The sequence below is a fragment of the Mesoplodon densirostris genome, chromosome 4, assembly GCF_025265405.1.
Source record: "Mesoplodon densirostris isolate mMesDen1 chromosome 4, mMesDen1 primary haplotype, whole genome shotgun sequence".
NCBI classification, from domain to species: domain Eukaryota; kingdom Metazoa; phylum Chordata; class Mammalia; order Artiodactyla; family Ziphiidae; genus Mesoplodon; species Mesoplodon densirostris.
Window position 1 is genome coordinate 14,418,604 of NC_082664.1, and position 18,669 is coordinate 14,437,272.

General features: G+C 52.7%; 1 protein-coding gene across 4 annotated transcripts in view; it reads left to right on the top strand.

Annotated features, from left to right (window-relative positions):
* The first annotated feature begins 8,598 nt into the window (after positions 1-8,598).
* Positions 8,599-18,669, top strand: part of TTC7B (tetratricopeptide repeat domain 7B) — a 242,003-nt gene continuing 231,932 nt past the window's right edge. For all 4 annotated transcript variants that reach the window (XM_060095729.1, XM_060095730.1, XM_060095731.1 and 1 more), the window contains exon 1: positions 8,599-8,764. In XM_060095729.1, coding sequence (XP_059951712.1) covers positions 8,644-8,764 — 121 coding nt within the window. In that variant the 5' untranslated portion in view covers positions 8,599-8,643. The remainder of the gene's footprint in view (positions 8,765-18,669) is intronic.

Below are 18,669 nucleotides of genomic sequence, written 5' to 3' on the forward strand. Positions count from 1 at the left end.
GACCACTCTGTTAGATGGGGAGACTTGGCCAGCAGACTAGACCTGAAATCCTTTTGCAAGGCTTGGCTCAGAGTTTACCTCCTCGAAGACTTCCTGGAATCTCCACCAACAAAGGTGGACCAAGGGCTCCTTCAGCCCCCAATGCTCATCTGAGTCCAACTGCAGTGCTACTGTTCACTTCTTTGTCCCCTTTCCAACTAGACCATGAGTTCCTGAGGGATGGCATCACACTTTATACAATTTTGTATTCTCAGGTCCTAACACAGTCTGACACATAGTAGATGCTCAATAAATGTTTGTTGAACTGTGGAAACCTTGCACGCTATTTGCCTTGTGCAAGGGAAGATCACTCGCAGTTCCTAACAGATGCAGATTTTGTGTTTATGAGGCTCCTTCACACAAAATGAGACTTCTCACTGTTTTTATTAGTAAAGTTGAAATGAAAACTTCACAATGGTTTGTTAATATTGGGTTGGCCAAAAAGTGCCTTCAGTTTTTAAGTAAAAATAAAATACACATTTTTCATTTTCACCAAGAACTTTATTGGACAACATATTCACCCTTTTGTTCCACTGCCTTCTGCCATTTTTCAGGCAACTTCATAATTCCATCTTCCCAAAACTTTTTATCGTTTTGAGCAAAGAACTGTTCCAGATGCCCTTTACAGTCTTCCAGGTAATTGAAATTTTTTCCATTAAGAGAATTTTGTAAAGACTGAAATAAATGGAAATCCGAACATGCAATGTCTGGTGAATACTGTAGATGAATCAGAACTTCCCAGCCAAGCTGTGACAGTTTTTGCCTGGTCATCAAAGAAACATGCGGTCTTGCGTTATCCTGATGGAAGATTATGCGTTTTCTGTTGACTAATTCTGGACACTTTTTGTCGAGTGCCGCTTTCAGTTGGTCTAATTGGGAGCAGCACCTGTTGGAATTAATCGTTCGGTTTTCCGGAAGGAGCTCATAATAGAGGACTCCCTTCCAATCCCACCATATACACAACATCACATTCTTTGGATGAAGACCAGCCTTTGGTGTGGTTGGTGGCGGTTCATTTTACTTGCCCCACGATCTCTTCCATTCCACATTATTGTACAGTATCCACTTTTCATTGCCTGTCACAATTTGGTTTACAAACAGAACGTTTTCGTTACATTTAAGTAGAGAATTGCATGCGGAAATACGGTAGAGAAGGTTTTTTCGCTTAACTTATATGGAACCCAAACATCAAGGCGATTCACATAACCAAGCTGGTGCAAATGATTTTCAACACTTGATCTGGGTATTTTTTTTTGAGTATGTCAGCTATCTCCTGCATGGTATAACGTTGATTGTTCTCAATTAATGTCTGGATTGGATCGCTATCAATTTCAACTGGTGTACCTGACCACGGAGCATCATCCAGCGAGAAATCTCCAGCACGAAACTTCACGAACAACTTTTTTTTGCGGTACGCGGGCTTCTCACTGTTGTGGCCTCTCCCGTTGCGGAGCACAGGCTCCGGACACGCGGGCCCAGTGGCCATGGCTCACGGGCCCAGCCGCTCCGCGGCATGTGGGATCCTCCCGGACCGGGGCACGAACCCATATCCCCTGCATCGGCAGGCGGACTCTCAACCACTGCGCCACCAGAGAAGCCCCACGAACCACTTTTGACCTGTTTGATCAGTCACTGAACCTTCTCCATACACTGCACAATTCATTTTTTGTGTTGCAGTTGCATTTTTACCTTTCTTGAAATAATAAAGCATAATATACCGACAATGTTGCTTTTTTCTTCCATCTTCAATATTAAAATGGCTACACAAAAATTCACCAATTTTGATAAGTCTTTTTTTAAATGCACGCTGATATGACAGCTGTCACATACAATCTAGCAAAATTGTTTCGAATGAATGGCTCTGAGTGCTACTAGAGCCATCTTATGGAAAAAACCGAACGCACCTTTTGGCCAACCCAATACAACTCCATAAAAACAAACAGATCCCTTGTGCTTACCTAATTCCTGATTGCCCTTTAAAACTCCAGAAGTGTGAATCAATTGCATTATTCAAATCAGAACCCTCCATGTGTTTTTTTCTGTGCCTGGTCTGCTAGAAAGCTCAAAAATCCTATCCACACTCTTAGGAACAGTTTACTCCCTGGTGACAAGTATAATGTTCTCCCCTATATCTGTGTAGTTTCTGATCTTTACTTTGCTCTTCATTTAGACATATAAGCCCACTCTTTGCCTTTCTGGAAGAAGGTAGGACAGGTGATAAATAGGGTAACAGGAAAGTATCCCCAGAACTCTAAGTGTGAAAAAAACACAAAGATAAGTGATTTCTATCATACAGAATAAACCAAAAACTAACTTGATTTTTGTTATGGTGTCCAAAGCCTAGGCAAGGTTATCATGAATGGAGATGAAAAGTGAGAAGTCTCAGAGCTATTCCAGCTTCATCTTGGGCAGGGGGACGCAGATCTGAGACACATGGATATTCTCAGCCCCAGAGAGGTGGTTCAGAAATGGGACCAAGAAGGCTCACAGAGCTTTTCCAGGGCTTGGGTAATGACCTTCTTGAGACTTTCCTCTCTCTGGTTCCAAGTCCACACTCACCAAGCAACCTCCAAGCAAGCATTTCAGCTTTGCAAGCATCCTGACACTGGGGACTAGGTCTCTGGGTATGGGGCACTGGGGGACGGCTTCCATCATGAATGGAATTGGCATGGAGCATAAGTGAGGGCCGCTGGTGGACTTCGTTGTGGGAGCAGGTGGAGCACCCTGGAGCACCCACGTGTTTCCGGACTTGCAAAGCTGAAGGCCATGCAGGAACGTGGTTTCTGCACTCAGGTCATGCCATGCTCGTTCCCTCCTTGAGCAGCCAGCCAGCCAGCCTCCTACATCTGGCTGTCCCTCTCAAAGGGTAACAGATGGTTAATTGGAAACACCAGCTCGGTGCCTGCAGTGGGGTTGCTCAGCAAGGATCCCACTGGTTTGTTCCTACAGTGGGAACCATGGCTCCAGGCAGCAGCAGGTGGCCCTTGGGAAGAAAGTAAGGGGACCCCAGGGTATTTTAGGGGGGGAGGGGCACAGAGCCATCTTGAGTCGTCCTCAGAAACCCTGCTCAAAACAGTGGCAGTGATGCAGCTTTATAAACAGCAGCCTCATTCATAAAAGCAAACCTGGGCACTGAAGTATGATAAGCCTGGAGGATGGATAATATACTTCATGCCATGGAGTATTACACTAGAAAAGGAAGGAACCACAGCTACGCATAACAAGGACAAATCGTGGAGCATAATGAGCAACAAAGCAAATTACAGAACAGGACACCATTTTAGAAAGCACAAAACTAAACAGCATCATACGGTTACATATTACACTCATATTACTAGGGGTGGCAGGAAATGTCTGGTGATAAAACTACTTAAAAAACAAAATAAGGATGTAATCAACACAAAAATCAAACTTGTGGTTAACTCTGAGATGGTCAGTTGGGTCCCTGGTGTTCACTTTATTATTTTATTATGTAGGTGCCTCTTGATTATATATATATTTTTTTGTTTGTTTGTTTTGTTTTTGTTTTTGTTTTGTGGTACGTGGGCCTCTCACTGTTGTGGCTTCTCCCGTTACGGAGCACAGGCTCCGGATGCGCAGGCTCAGCGGCCATGGCTCACGGGCCCAGCCACTCCATGGCATGTGGGATCTTCCCGGACCGGGGCACGAACCCGCGTCCCCTGCATCGGCAGGCGGACTCAACCACTGCACCACCAGGGAAGCCCAATTATATGTTATTGTAGGTGTCAAAAACTTCATAATTAAAGACATCCAAAGGCACTGCAGCTATCATGTCTCAAGCATGAGCACTGTGGCTGGTTTCCCAGTTCGTCACGAGCACTGCTGTAGTGCCCGCCCACAGGGCTCACCGAGCACACGTGGCTCACACACCCTGGGCTCTGGGGAGTCTCCCCGCTCAGGTAGCCAGATGACAGGGCTGCTGCCTGGCATGGTGAGGTCAAAGGTTAGCAGCGATTATTCTGTTAGTACACTGAGGCCCCTTGTCATCTCCGCTTTCTGGATTTCCATCTCCCCCTCAAACCTGACCCATATGCTTCAGCAAGCTGATCTGCACTTGACTGCAGGCCTGTCTGCCTGGAGTACAACTCCAGCCCCACCACCTTCCTTCTACTCATTCAGCCGTTCAACAAATATTTACTATGTCTCTACTACGTGCCAGGCGCCATTCTCAGTGCTGGGGATGCAGCAGTGAACAAGACCACACCAAAATCCCTGCCCTCATGGAGCTGACATTCTAGTGAGGGAGGCAGACAAATACTAAATGAATAAATATGAATCAGGTGGTGACAAGCAGAAGCCTACAGCTGAGTAAGGGGACAGAGAGTGGAGGGAAGGACAGGGAGTGGGTTTGGATCGGGTGGTCGGGAAGGTCCCTCTAAGGAGGTGGCCTTGGGTCAGGGACCTAGATGAAGGGAGGGGACCACGTGGATATGTGGGAAGGGTCTTCCTGGCCAAGGGAGGCACAAGGGCAAAGGCCCGGCCCCTGCTCACTCGAGTCTCTTTCTTTCCCTGGGGCTCCCCCACCCCTCCCTAGCCTGCCTCCTTTCTCAAGCCCTCTCCCCTCTGCTTACCACTTGCCCTGTTCTAGTTGTGGGTTTTTTTTTTTTTTTAATTGAAGTATAGTTTGTTTGCCTTATTCTTTTTTTTTTTTTTTTTTTTTTTTTTTTGCGGCACGCAGGCCTCTCACTGTTGTGGCCTCTCCCGTTGCGGAGCACAGGCTCCGGACGTGCAGGCTCAGCGGCCATGGCTCACGGGCCCAGCTGCTCCGCGGCATGTGGGATCTTCCTGGACTGGCGCACGAACCCGCACCCCTTGCATCGGCAGGCGGACTCTCAAGCACTGCGCCACCAGGGAAGCCCTGTTTGCCTTATTCTAGTTGTCCAGGGGGCCCAGGCTTTTGGGGGAAGAGGACTGGGACGTTTCCAGACCACCGAGGCATCCCCATTTGCACTGACCTTTGCTCTGAACATTTAGCCAGTCTCCATGGCTCCTGGCAAGCCAGCTCTCCTGCAGGAATTATCCTGGAGTCAGACTTCCTGAGCCATCTTCCACTTAGCTCCTTTCCTGCCAGCCATTGCCAGGCCTCAAGGCTGGATTCGGCCTACAGGCTGTGATTTTTCACATCCCTGTCAAACCTGTAACAGCAATGCCTGGAAAAAAGATGTCGGCTTAATTATTATTATTAGCACGAACGACTTCCTACTACTGAGGTTCCCTGAGTGCCGCCTGCAGGTAAACTCACCTGGAAAACCATTTGGGGATGTTCTCTCCCTGTGATCACCTGTATATCTCCAGAGTTGCTGTGGCAGCTGCCAGAGCAGCCGGACAACAGGTGAGGATCAAAAAACATCGCAGATGTGGGAATGAGCCCAGAGACCAAGGAGCCCAACTGTCAGGCTGACAATGTTTATTAGCTTCTGCTCCCAACCCGCATATCCCAGCAAACTCAGCGCTCAGGCAGATGGTCAGAAGGGTACGCTGGTGGGTGTCAGTCACTTCCAGGACGGCCTGCTGTGAAGGTGGACGCCTCAAGTGTAGTCACTTATTACTGTTGTGTTAAATCCTGAAGGAAAACATCTGCAGGCTGATTCTCGACCTTGGAGATCTCCAGCCTCGTCCATTCATTCATTCATTCATTCACTCTTTCATTCAAGCTCCTACAGTGTAGGCCAGAGCCTACACTGGGTGCAAGGGGTACAGAGACACGGAATGTCAGGGCACATTTATTGCACTCTTATGGTCTATCAACACCCTTCTAAGTGCCTTACCTGTATTTCCTCATTTAATTCACAATCAACTCTACAGGGTAGTATTATAGCTGAGGAACTGTTGGCGGGGAAGGCAGGAACTATTTGATGCCACTGCCCAGGCAGCACATGCTGAGTCAAGGGTCAAGGTCTACTCTGCCCTCATGAAGACACAGGCCTTGTCTCTGGAACTTATCAGCTGGCGGGGGAGCGGAGAGATGGACACCAATAATATACCTTACAGTGTGGCAACTGAGGCAATATAAACATCAGTCATTATATGACAGAGTTTGTTATAAGAAGCCCTATCGGGGCTTCCCTGGTGGCGCAGTGGTTGAGAGTCCGCCTGCCGATGCAGGGGACACAGGTTCGTGCCCGGTCCGGGAAGATCCCACATGCCGTGGAGTGGCTGGGCCCGTGAGCCATGGCCGCTTAGCCTGCGTGTCCGGAGCCTGTGCTCCGCAACGGGAGAGGTCACAAGAGTGAGAGGCCCGCGTACTGCAAAAAAAAAAAAAAAAAAAAAAAAAAAAAAAAAAGAAGCCCTATCACAGAGGGAAAGAGCAACTACTGTGGGATCACACAGGATCTGTCACATGTTGAGCAAGGCTTCTTGGTGACCCTTGGCTTGGGTCTCAAAGAATGCACAGGAATTTCCCTCCTGGACCAGAGGGGAGAGGACATCCTGTGCAAGCATCTGGAGAAACAGACCTCCGTGCTAAGAGGAGAATATGAGCGTCCGGGGTGGAGGATGGTGGTGGAAATACCTCCTGTGGAGCTTCCTTCTACTTCTCTTCCCATTTCCTTTTGGTGAAACGAAAGAATCCAAGCCCCCAAAGGGACCTCTGTTGAAACTTTGACATTCTATTTCCCCTCTCCTTGAGCTGTCCATAGCATCTGAGGCCCATCAGGCCAACCTTCATCACCTCATAGGTCCTTGCAGGTGCCTGAGGTTACGCCGGTCACATCAGAAGGCATCTCCGGATCTGCCTTCCTCACATCTCTGAATATCTGAGTTTCAGCTTCACCCTTGGTTGACTGGGGTCCATGTCTTTTCTTTCCAAGAACAGCCCCAGGGCTGCTGAGGGGGTGAGAGACGAACCTGCAGGTAAGAACTCCGGGAAAGCTAGAGTAAGGCACCCCTGGAAGGGATGATGTTGACTATGACTTGGTGCTTCCTCATACCTGACATTCCAGATTGTCAGCTCCATCGTCAAACGCCGTATCCAGAATCCGACCCTCTCACCACTGCCCCAGCTATCACCCTGGTCCATCCACCACCATCTCCCTCCTGAACTACTGGCAGTATTCTCAGCCCTGCAGCCACAGGGGTATTCCTAAAATGTAGGTCACGTCATGACGTTCATTAAAAGTCTGCATGGATGCCCCATTTCACCAGAGGAAAAGCCAAAGTCTCCATAATGGTCTGCAGGCCCAACATGAACTCAGCTCTGACTCCCACCTCTGAGTTCTCCCGCTTCGACCCCCTCCCTTTCTCTACCCCAGCCACTTGGGTCTCTTTCCTGTTCCCCCAACTTATTAAATATGCTCCAGGGCCTTTGTACTTGCGGTACCCTCTGCCCAGAGACGGTCTCTCTCACCTTCTTCAAGCTTTTGTCCAATGTCACTTCAAGGAGGCCATCTCTTACCACCCTGTCAATGCTTTATTCTCCCCATTGGACGCTGCTCTGTTTTTTCAGCTAACCATTTTTACCTTCTGATTTACTACTTTATTTTGCTTATTTATTCCCCTGCCTGGAATGTAACCAAAGCAGGTATTTTGTTAGTTTCCTGCTGTATCCCCAGCACCTGCAACAGGACCTAGCCGTAGTAGGTGATGACTACATAGTTATTGGATAACTGAAAGAAGGCACAGTTTGGACACCAGCCCTCAGCTCTGTCTGCAAGGCCAAGACAAGGAAACCCCACTGCAGACTCTCCATCCTCCTCAGAGGGCAAGGGAGCTGACATCTGAGCTGGCAGTCCTTGCCCGGCTCAATCCAACTCGCCTGAACAGACATTGATGGAGCCCTGGGCAGGTGCTGACCCTGCCTGAGAGGGATGAGTCTCCACCCACCTCGAACTGGGTGGGGCGAAGGCTGCCTGGGGCAGAGGGGGCCTGCTAAAGGGCACAGGCCAAGCCAGGCCCAGAGGGATCTCCCAGAAACCTGAGATGGCACGGCAGGCTCAGGCAGGCCTCCCCGTCACACCCACCTCATATCCCAGGCCCACTACTCCGGCCTGGCCCGTGACCGTCCTCAGGGTCACTGCCCTTTCTAGGCCCTATTCCTGAGGGTCTGCGGGGCTCCCAGTCTCTGCCTCGCTCCCTCCCTTCCTCCCGGGTCTCCCTCCTCCACGCCCCCATTCGGCCAGACCCCTACCACCACAGCCCCTGCTCTTCCTCACCTCTCTCTTCCACGCCTTCGCCCTCGAATCTGGACCCCAGCCCCAGGCCCCCTCCAGGTCCCGTTCCCGGGCCTCCTTCCCCGACCCGGCGTCCGCCGCACCTCGCCCCTCCTCGCGCCTCCCCCTCCCCGCCGCCCGGGCCTCGCCCCGGCCCCGGCCCCGGCCCCGGCCCCGGCCCCGACCCGGGCCCGCGCTGCGGCTCCGGCCCTGGCCGGTAGGGGCCGCTCCTCGCGGCGCCCGGGGCCCCGCCGCGCCAGCCGCCGCCGCCCGCCTCCCCGCCCCTTCCCCAGCCGGCGCTCCCGTTACGCCGCGGAGCCGGGAGCCGGAGCCCGAGCCCGCGGCGGCAGCGGGAGGCGGCGGCGGGGGCGCCCGGGCGGCGGCGGCGGGGCCTGCGGGGCCTGCGGGGGGGCTGGCCGGGCCCGGCCAGGCCGCGATGGCGACCAGGAAGGCGGGCTCGCGGCTGGAGACGGAGATCGAGCGCTGCCGCTCCGAGTGCCAGTGGGAGCGGATCCCCGAGCTCGTCAAGCAGCTGTCGGCCAAGCTCATCGCCAACGGTACGCGCCGGGAGCTCCGGCCTGGGCTGCTGGAGGCGCCGCGGCCTCCGCCGATCGCCGGGCCGGGCCCCCGAGGCGCGGCGGGACGCGGGCAGGGGCGCGGGCAGGGGCGCGGCCGGGTCACGAGGGCGCTGCGCCCGGAGATGTGCGCGGCGGGGCCAGGGCCTCGGGAACCCGGGGTCCGCGGAGCGGCGCGGTGGGGGCGTCCTGCGGCCGAGGGCTTGTGCCGGGCGTCCCAGAGTTCCGGCGTGCAGGGCGGGCTTCTGCGGAGTCAGGGGGTGGGTGTCTCGGAGTCGGCTGCTGTACTGGGGTCCCAGGGGGTCAGGGGCCGGCCGGCCTAGGGGCTCTGAGAAGTTGGAGGTGATGGGGGGAGGGTGCGTCCTCAGGACTCGGGTGTGGATGTATGGGGATCCAGGGTGTGTGTATGGTGTACTCGGAGTCACGATGTATTTACGGGGGTCTTGCGAATGGAAGTGGTGAGCAGAGACCCCTGGGAAATATGCTCTGTAAACAGATGGCGTTCAAGGGGCTCCAGGTGGAAGCCCAGGCTTGGGGGGTGTGGGGGGTGGTGGTGGAAGTCGGGTTGAGATGTGTCCCGGGGTCCAGAGGGTAGGATGTCGAAGCTGCGGATCTAGGGAGGTCGGGTTTGGGAATATGGGGGAAATAGAGTCAGGGGAGTCAGGAGGGAGAATATTGTGGAGAGAGGTGGCAATGTGGTTGAAGAATGTTGGGAAATGGAGTTGGGTGTGTGAGGGGCTTGGGGCCTAGAGGAAGAGGGGGTCGGAGAGATCCAAGGAGTAGGAACCTGGTGCCTGGAGTTAGTCTATGACCCGGTTGACTCAACTGGTTCTCATACCCAATGGAATCAAAATTGCATCCAAAATCCCATTTCAGAGCACAGCTCCACGTGTCCTTATTTGTTTTGGAAGTATCCTTAATATTTGCTTGTCTTTTAGTGCCCGCCAAAACCGCTGGCACCAATGGACTGGTGAAAGGGCAGAGGTTTTGTCACATTTCATCTTAGGCTTCCTGAGGCTGGGTGAGCACATGTTGGCTGAACAAATGAATCAATGAAAGAATGAATAAATGACACTGTTCTGAAAAAGGACCGCCACACTGTTTTCAACCTTCTCGCCTCAAACTACCCAGAAATGGAGAGGGATGTCGTGTGTCCTCTTCAGGAATGGTTTATATTTGTGCCTTTTATGGTATCAGAGCCTCAAAATAAGAACTTGGTTTTGTGCACTCTCAACTGTGGTACCTTGCTTTGGGCCGGTATTTCCTGGGCAGATGCAGGTGCCATGATCATAGCAGGGGCATGTGGAACATGCTGACTCTTCTCAGTTAAGCGAGCATTTGAGGAAAAGGTGTTCAGTCCCCTGGGCCCCAGTGGCAGCCTGACCTTGCTGTCCCTGTAAGGGTCACGAGCTTGCCCTCTTGCCTCTCTTCCCCGTACCTGCAGAGTTTTCTTGTTTCTTCAGAGTTCGACAATCCTGGGTCTACTTTGTCACTTCCCAGCTGTGTGGGCATGTAATACCTTCAGGGCAGGTTGATCTTAGGATTAAGTCAGTTCATTTGTGAGCCCCCTGGTTTTTCCCTTCAGAACCCACTTGTTTCCTGCTTTACTCATTCAACCAATATTTGCATGCCCACATGTGCCAGGCATCAACAGTGGTGAATAGCACTGACCAAGCTTCTACCGTCATGCGCTTACCTCCTCTGAGGAGACAGATGGTAAGCAAATATGGACACAGTAAACCAGGTAGCTTCAGATAGTGAGAAGTGATTTGAAGAAAACAGACAAGATCATGTGACTGAGAATGATGGGTAGGGGAGGTGGGGTAACTCAAACTATGGTGGTCTCTGGAATGAGAGGGTAGATGGGCTTGCAGTGGCTTGAGCCGATCTTACCTTCATGGCCCCTCTAGGCTTGGCTCCCTTTCCAAGGCTTGGTCCCTAGAATCTAAGCCACAGTCATTAATGGGGCTTGCGGGGGGAGCAGGTTGTACGGGGCACTGTGGTCCATGGGTCTATGTGCAAGTTTGGTTTGGGGAAACTCATGAGAGAGAGATTTCTGCCCCAGAACCCACGTGGTAAGCAGCAACCATTGATGGCCAGAGGTCACACAGACTAGAAAAGGTCAAAGAGATTGCTCAGGAAGATTAAAAAAAAAAAGGATGAAACAAAACAGAATTATTGTGGCTTTCCTTTGGGGTTCAGAGAAGTGCTTGTAGGAGGGTCTTTCCCTTTCTTTGGCTGATGGGGGCTCCCTTGACTGGCAGTGGGACTTCCTCCTGGCTTTGGGGGCACCAGACCCACCTGGGTGCACTAGACCTCAAGTTTTGGTCAGATTTGGCAAAATCCCTAAGCTAAAACATTTGCTGTTTAGAATAAGGACAGCGAGTTAATGTCATGTTTTTCATACTAAGACATTTACCTTGAAGGCAACCACAGGCAGAAAAGGGCAGAGTCTTTGGAACCAGCCAGACCAGTGCCTGAGTCCTGGACCTGCCACTTCCTAACTCTGTGACCTTGGTCAAATTACTTAACCACTCGGAGCCTCAGTTGTTTCGTCTGAGAATGAGGATTAAAAGACTTACCTTGTAGGGGTTGTTACGAGATTCAAAGGAGTCTAAAGACTCCCAGGGCTAGCCACAGAGCCTCACACCTTAGTAGGCAGGCCCTTCATTCATTCACTTATTCATTCATTCCACAAAAACTGAGTACTTGCCCACGTGCTAGTCACTGTTTTAGGCACGGGATCTACCAGTGACCACATCAGACAAACATCCCTGCCCTTATGACACCCACATTCTAGTAGGGAAGGGGCAGGGAGACAGATAAATAAAATCATGAAGTAAAATGTACAGGATGTCCGATGGTGGTAAGTGGTATGAGAAGAATAAAGAGGGGAAGAAGGAAAAGTGCTTTGGGGTGGGATGGGGGTGGGGCTTGTTTAAACGGGTGGCCGGGGAAGGCCTCGATGGGAAGGCAGCATCCGAGATAAGAGCTAAGTTGGTGGAGTGCGTTCCAGGGAGGGGACTTCAAGGGCAGAAGCCTGGTGAGGGCAGAGGGATGGCAGGGCCAGATGGCATGGGGCCTCGTGGGTCATGGTTAAGGCTCTGGGTTTTCTCTGAGTGATGTGGGAGCCCCGGGAAGCTTCTGAGCAGGAGTCACTCGTTCTCGCCGCTCCCCGCCTGCAGCGAGTCTCTCCGCTCAGCACATCAGCATCTGTGCTCGGGGCATGGCAGCCCCTCCCCATGGAGGCCGGTAAATAGCAGACACTTTCAGAGCCTGCTGCTCCAGCCTGACTCCTGTGAGATAAATTGGTTTAGATAGTTTTGCCAAGAGGTGTATAAGGAAGAAAAGGGCCAATGCCAAGCTGGAAACAGAGCCCAGAAGTTCCTTTTCTGCCTCATACCCCACTGCAGTCACTGCTTTTGATCACTCCATCTCAAGGAGCCAAAATGTGTGGCAGCTAAATGCCAGGCCCTGATGAGTTCCAGCAAGAGAGTGGGGATGGGAATACATACAGGCTAAGGGGGGTGGGAGAGTCCACTCAAGCCCAGGCTTTTGCTACCTCAAGTGTGGTCAGGGGTCCAGCAGCATGGGCATCGTCTGGGAGCATGTGAGGAGCGCACACTCTCGGGCCCCACCCCCGACCTGCAGGGTATGGGTGGGCACAGGGAAGTGGGAGGGGCCCTGGCCTGGAGATGGCGTGGCCGCCCAAGGGGTCGGGGTGAACATGGAGAACCGCACATCGGCTTCTTGTCGGCTCACAGGTCAGCCCTGGCCCTGGGAGGGCAGTCCCAGCTGCCTTCTGTCCCCAGCTGGTCACCCTCTAGCCTCCTAACTCTAGTGGCTAGGTTCACTGCTGTGTGAGAAAGTGCAGTGATCTGGCCCCTGGGCTTCAGTTCGGACTCTGGCTGGCTGGGTGACCTTGAGCCAGTTACTTAACATCTCTGAGCCTGCGTTTCCTCATCAGTAATATAGGGTTAATAATACCTAACCCATCAGGGTGGCTGTGAGGATGAAATGAGTTGATACATGTTAAACTTGGTATATGCAAAACACTGGTGTGCCCTCCCTCCTGCTGGCTCAGCATGACCCTGGGCAAGGCAGGCCAGGTCCTGGCTATCACCTGGTTGGGAAAAAGTGTGGGAGACCTCGAGATGACACACCTGAGCTGTGCCTGGTCAAGACTTCCGCGTACTTCAGTAACGGGCCTTTTGGAGCCTTCACCCGCCCCGAAAGACAGCCGCTCGCTCTGAGGCGGTGTCCGCCTCTCCCCACTTCCCCAGGCTGCTCAGCTTCTCAGACGGGCTCAGTTGCTGAGCTCACTTAGAGCAATTAGGCCCTAATCATAGCGTCTCCTTGAAGGGACCATCGCCCTTCTGGTTAGGTGTGATTTGGGGTCACTTTAATTACCTCTTGGTGAGGGGTAGGTAGGGAAGTGGTGCCTGAAACAAAGAATATTTAGGGGGGGCAGAGTTTGGTTACGAAATATACTTAGACCTTTGAGTGAGAGTGAGGTTCTCGCCTTTGCCAATAGCTGATATTCCTGTGGTTTGAAGGAGGGCACGGTGGCGCTGTGGCTTCCCCTTTCGGAGGAGGGCCGGGCTCGCTCAGGCCCCTGGAGGTTTCCCAGACAGGCGGAGAGGTACTGGTGGATGGGGGGCCCCTCTGCCCGCCCGAGGGGCTTCTTAGGAAACAAGGCTGAGGTGTATCTGAGAGCCTGCAGCGGGGTGAGAAGGTAGCCCTGGCGTGTAGGAATGGCTTCTTTGGACACTCCTGGGGTACAGCAGACTCTCGGGAAGCCCCCAGATACAGGGGAAGGAAACTTAGGAGACGCTCCCTCCTGGCCTTCCCGGGCCAGCGTCCTGCATTCAAATGCTCTGTCCTGCTGTCCTCTGAAGGACTTGCCTTTGTGGCAGACCACACGTCCTGATTTTTGGATCCAGAAGATTCACTTATTCCACAATGCACATGGGTGGCTCTGAGCTAGGCATTGGGGCTCACGTGGTCGCTGCGGTCAGGGCAAAAACACTGTGACCTTGTGGCTCCACACAGTGGGGCTGGGACTGCTCAGCTCCTCCTCCACGCCCCCCCCCACCCCCCGACTCCAGGGCACAGAGATTTCAGGCTCCGAGTGGAGAGGAAGGAGGATACCCGACATCCATCCGCTTGGCCAGCCAGCCTTTCCAGCCTGACCTCCCATCCCCTGGGTGCGCGGGGCCCCTCCGTTGGCTGGTTTGGCCTCCTGGACCTTCTCGCTCCCCTTGCTTTTCATCTCTCACCTGTGCTCAAGCTGTTGGGCTCCAGAGTCCTCTCTGCAGGTCAGAAGCCTAGCCATCTGTCAAGGTCTGGTTCAGGTTCCTCTTAGCTGTCCTTCCCTCACAGAAAAGGCTGTTTGCCTCTGAGAAGACAACCACAGAGAGTTAGAACCAGATGGGCCCTGAGCGATCACATGGGATAGCAGTTTTCACACTGTCCTGTCGAGAAAGCACCCTGGTGACCAGGTGGGCAGGCCTCACTCACTGGAGCAGGTACATTTTCCCTTAAAGTTTCCTTTGAAGGAAGGGCTAATGTGCTTAAAAAAAACACATTTGAAACCCACTGGTCTAGTCCAACCTCCCCATCTTATAGATGAGAAAACAGGCCCAGAGAGAGAGAGGTGTCTTCCTTAAAGCCACTAGCCGGCGATGGCAGAGGTGAGCAGAGTGGGTCAGAGGTCTGGACGCTGGGTCAGAGTGTTACTCTGCCTTGTGAAACCCCATGTGTAAAGTGGGGACACACGTCCAAAATTCCTTTTCTGAAACCCTTGGGGCCAGTTGTGTTTCAGGATGCAGAATTTTTCAGAGTGCAGTGTATTTACTGGACATTACGTGACACTCCCCCTGGGGTCAGCGGCAGTGCTTCATGAGAAAGCAAGCAGTATTTCTGCATCAAAACATATCAACAGTCATTGCAAAAGGGATAAATAGACTCCAAGTAACCTTATGTTGGTTCAGTTTAACTGCCCAGTAAGTTAACGACAAAACCCAGCTTTTGGTTTGTAGAGAGGTCTGGATTTTGGAAATTATGGACAAGGGATCATGAACCTGTAATGACAGTGCTAAACTGGTAAGGTGGCCAGAAGGACCACATGAGAACAGAACAAAATAAATAAGCCAAAGAGCACCTGAAAGTGCTTTTAGCCCGCGGCCTGCACAGAGTAAGCCCTTAGACAGCAGAGGTAGCATGGGCTGTCTCCGGTGGGTGGTGGCGTCTCCCACCTCCCCGCTCAGGGCCGCTTCCCCTCCCCCACACTGTCTGCTGGGCATGTGCCTGGTCTGCCCACTGTGGTGGTCCTTCTGCAGGACAGAAGGCGTGCTCCTGCTTTAGTGGGCCGCCAGCCTCCTAGCCCGCACTGGGTGTGCTGTGTCCAAGGGGCCCGCAGACTTTCACCAGGGGAGGCTCCTGACCGGTTGGAACCGGTCTTTCAGGAAGCAAGGCTGAGGGCCTTCCAAAATGGATGTGAGGGCCCAGGTACAGGTGATGACCCCGTCCCTGCGGGGTGTTGCGCTGCGGGGACTGGTGTTTACCTGTGCGGTTGATGGTGTCCATCCAGCATTCTCCGCCTCCACTCATTTTGCTTCTTCCTAATTGAGCCCTGATTTTGTTCAGCTGTCGGCCCCTCTGAGTGCCATTGTGTTTTATGATAGGTGGGCCTTGGCCCCTAGGGTCTACTCCCTTGCCTGTCATTGGTTGAGGCATGAGCATGTGACTCAGCTCCAGCCCATGAGACATCAGAGACATCTGCTGTGGGAGGGGGCTTCTGGGAAGGATTTCTTCATGCTTAGGAGTGACGTACATGCTTAAGAGGGAAGAAGAACGTTCTCTCTTCTTGCCCTGGAAATGGTTCATACTTTTGAGACGTGGAGCTGCAGCCATTTTGTGCCAGGAGGCACTCGGCTCAGGAGTGAGGGGGCTCCGTGGGTTACGGAGGGTGGGGACACAGAGACACAGGGAGAGCCTGCTCATGCTGCCGAGCTGCTGACGCCCCACGCCTGCAGCGGTCCTTCCCTGGACTTCCTGTTACCTGAGATAATAAACGCCTTCTTGTTGAAGCCTTGTTGAGTCGGGTGTTCAGTCATTACTTGCTGCTGAAGGCGTTCTAACTGGTGCACCTCTTCGCTTACCCAGAGCACCTGCCGCCGGCCGGCTTTGCACCAGGCTGCACCCAAAGGGCCTTTGCTCCTGATTCACATTGCCCTCAAGTGGGTGGATTCCTGTCCCTCTGGGTGACCTTGTGCTTGGCAGGTGGTGGAGGGTTCCAGACCTTTGACCTGTGTGAAAGCCATTGCTTCCCATCTGAGGAGCCAGGAAGAGGGATGAGGTCTTTTTCTTTTTAATTTTGAATTTTTATACAAATTGGAAAATTTACTTTCCATCTACAGTTATTACAAATATTGGCTATATTCCTCGTGTTGTACAGTACATCCTTGAGCCTATCTTACACCCAATACTTTGTACCTCCCACTCCCCCACTCCTGTATTGCCCCCTCCCCCAACCTGGTGATCACTAGTTTGTTCTCTATATCTGTGAGTCTGCTTCTTTAAAAAAAAATTTTTTTTTAATTTTTTAATAAATTTATTTATTTACTTTTGGCTGTGTTGGGCCTTCATTGCTGCACGCGGGCTTTCTCTAGTTGCAGTGAGCGGGGGCTACTCTGTGTTGCGGTGCACGGGCTTCTCATTGTGGTGGCTTCTCTTGTTGCGGAGCATGGGCTCAGTAGTCGCAGCTCATGGGCTCTAGAGCACAGGCTCAGTAGTTGTGGCACACGGGCTTAGTGGCTCCGTGGCATGTGGGATCTTCCCGGACCAGGGCTCAAACCCGTGTCCTCTGCACTGGCAGGTGGATTCTTAACCACTGCGCCACCAGGGAAGCCCCCTGTTGTATTGTTTAGATTCCACATATAAATGATATCATGCAGTATTTGTTTTTCTCTGTCTGACTTATTTCACTTAGCATAATGCCCTCCAAGTCCATCCATGTTGCTGCAAATAGGAAGAGGTCTTCTGAGACGTCTCAAAACCATCCCCGTCAGCCACCAAGATGAGACTGAGCAGAGTTTGGCAGGCGGGTGAGATGAGAGCCACGTAAACTATAAAGGGCAGCCGCAGCCACAGGAAACCTGGTGGTGTGGCCTCAGACCCTGCTACCCACCAGGTGTGTCTGTCCCTGTTCATCAAGCACAGCACGTGGTGGAGGTGCCAGCACCAGGCAGAACAAATGGTTTTTTGGCCTTTCACGGGCCTGCCAGACATGGAGTCCGAATCCCCAGGTATTTTCCCTCTGAGTGACCTTGTGCACATTACTTGAACCACTAAAACCTTAGTTTTCCCGACTTCATGGGTGTTAAAACAGTGCCAGTAAGGAGGGAGAATGAACAAGCATTTCCTGAGCTTCAGCTGCATGCTGGATTCTGAGCATGAACTTTTACGTGGACCCCGGTTACTCATCACAACAGCCACTTGGGGAGTGGGGTCGGGGCTGCGATTCCCATTCAGGGCACGAGTAGACCGAGGCTTGGAGATGTTCGTAGAATAGGACTCCAGCCCACTTACGACTCTAGTTCCATTCTTCTACACTGATATTTCTCTGAACTTTTCAGATCAAAGAATCACTGAGCCGGCTTTTTAGAACCCAGTTTGTAGGGCTCCACACCCGGTGATTCTGATGCAGCCGTTTGGGTCAGGGCCTAGGCTTCTGCACTCTTTATAAGCTCCCAGGTTTTGCCAGTGCTGCTGGTCCACGGACACGCTCTGAGCTGCACCGAATTAAGGGAGCTCGGACATTATGGATTGCCAGACCTCTCCTCTAGGGTGGCGATTCTCGGTCCAAGATGCAGACTGGAAATCTGCATTTCAAAATTGAGCCTCCGGTGATGTGTGTCATCAGGCATGTCTGAAAGCCCCTGCCCTCAGCCAGCATTCTTAGCATTTAAGGAACACCACCTGTGGAGCGGGGCGGGGGACGCTGCACCAGAAGAAGTAGCGCAAGCCGGTCACCAGCCACAGGAAGCTTCCCGCTCAGGGCAGTCCCTCAGCCTCTGGGCAGCTGACTCACCTGGGGCTGCTTAGTAACTCAGAGTCCCAGGCTGGGTCCAAGCTTCTGCTTCGGGAAGTCTTGGTGGCGTCGGGTTCAGGGAACAGGGTTGTTAACCAGCCCCCGGGGGATGGTGGCGCAGGGAGTTCCCGGACCACACTGAGACATGATTGTCCAAGTGGTGGGACAGTGTCACCTGCGGCCTGAGGAGAGCAGTGACAGCGTCACTGAAGGCTACAGGGTGCAGCTGGGTTACTGGGCGCTGAGGCCTGGCAGGGCGTGGCTTTAGACGGCCTCTCCCGGTCTTAGCACCGAGAGTCCTATGTTCCGGAGCCCCCTCAGTCCTGGGCAGTGGGACAGTGGTTCACCCTCTTAGGCGGATGGAGGTATTTTAGCAAAGAGGAAAGGAACCTAGTACAGGAGAAAGCGGTGGATTTTGCCCTGTTAGATCCGGGTTCAAATCCTGGGTCCGACACTTACTGCTCGTCCGGCCTTAGGTGAATTACTTAGCTTCTCTGAGCCTCAATCTTTATCTCAAAGGTTACTTTGAGGAACAAATAAGATAATGCCGTTTCTAGCACAAGCATTATCTCAAGCAGCCTCACTGCATCAGGAGTACTGTGTGTGGAAGGAGGGTAGAAAGTTCCAGATACTCAGTCCTTTACAGGGTGTGGACGAAGTGGGCAGGACAGCAATAATAGCAGTGATAGCAAAGATGCTTAGTGGGGGTGGGGTTCTTGTTGTGCCGAGAAGCTGACAACAACCCGTGTTTGCTGGGTCACAGAACTAGTAAGCGCTTCAGCCCAGGTCTGAC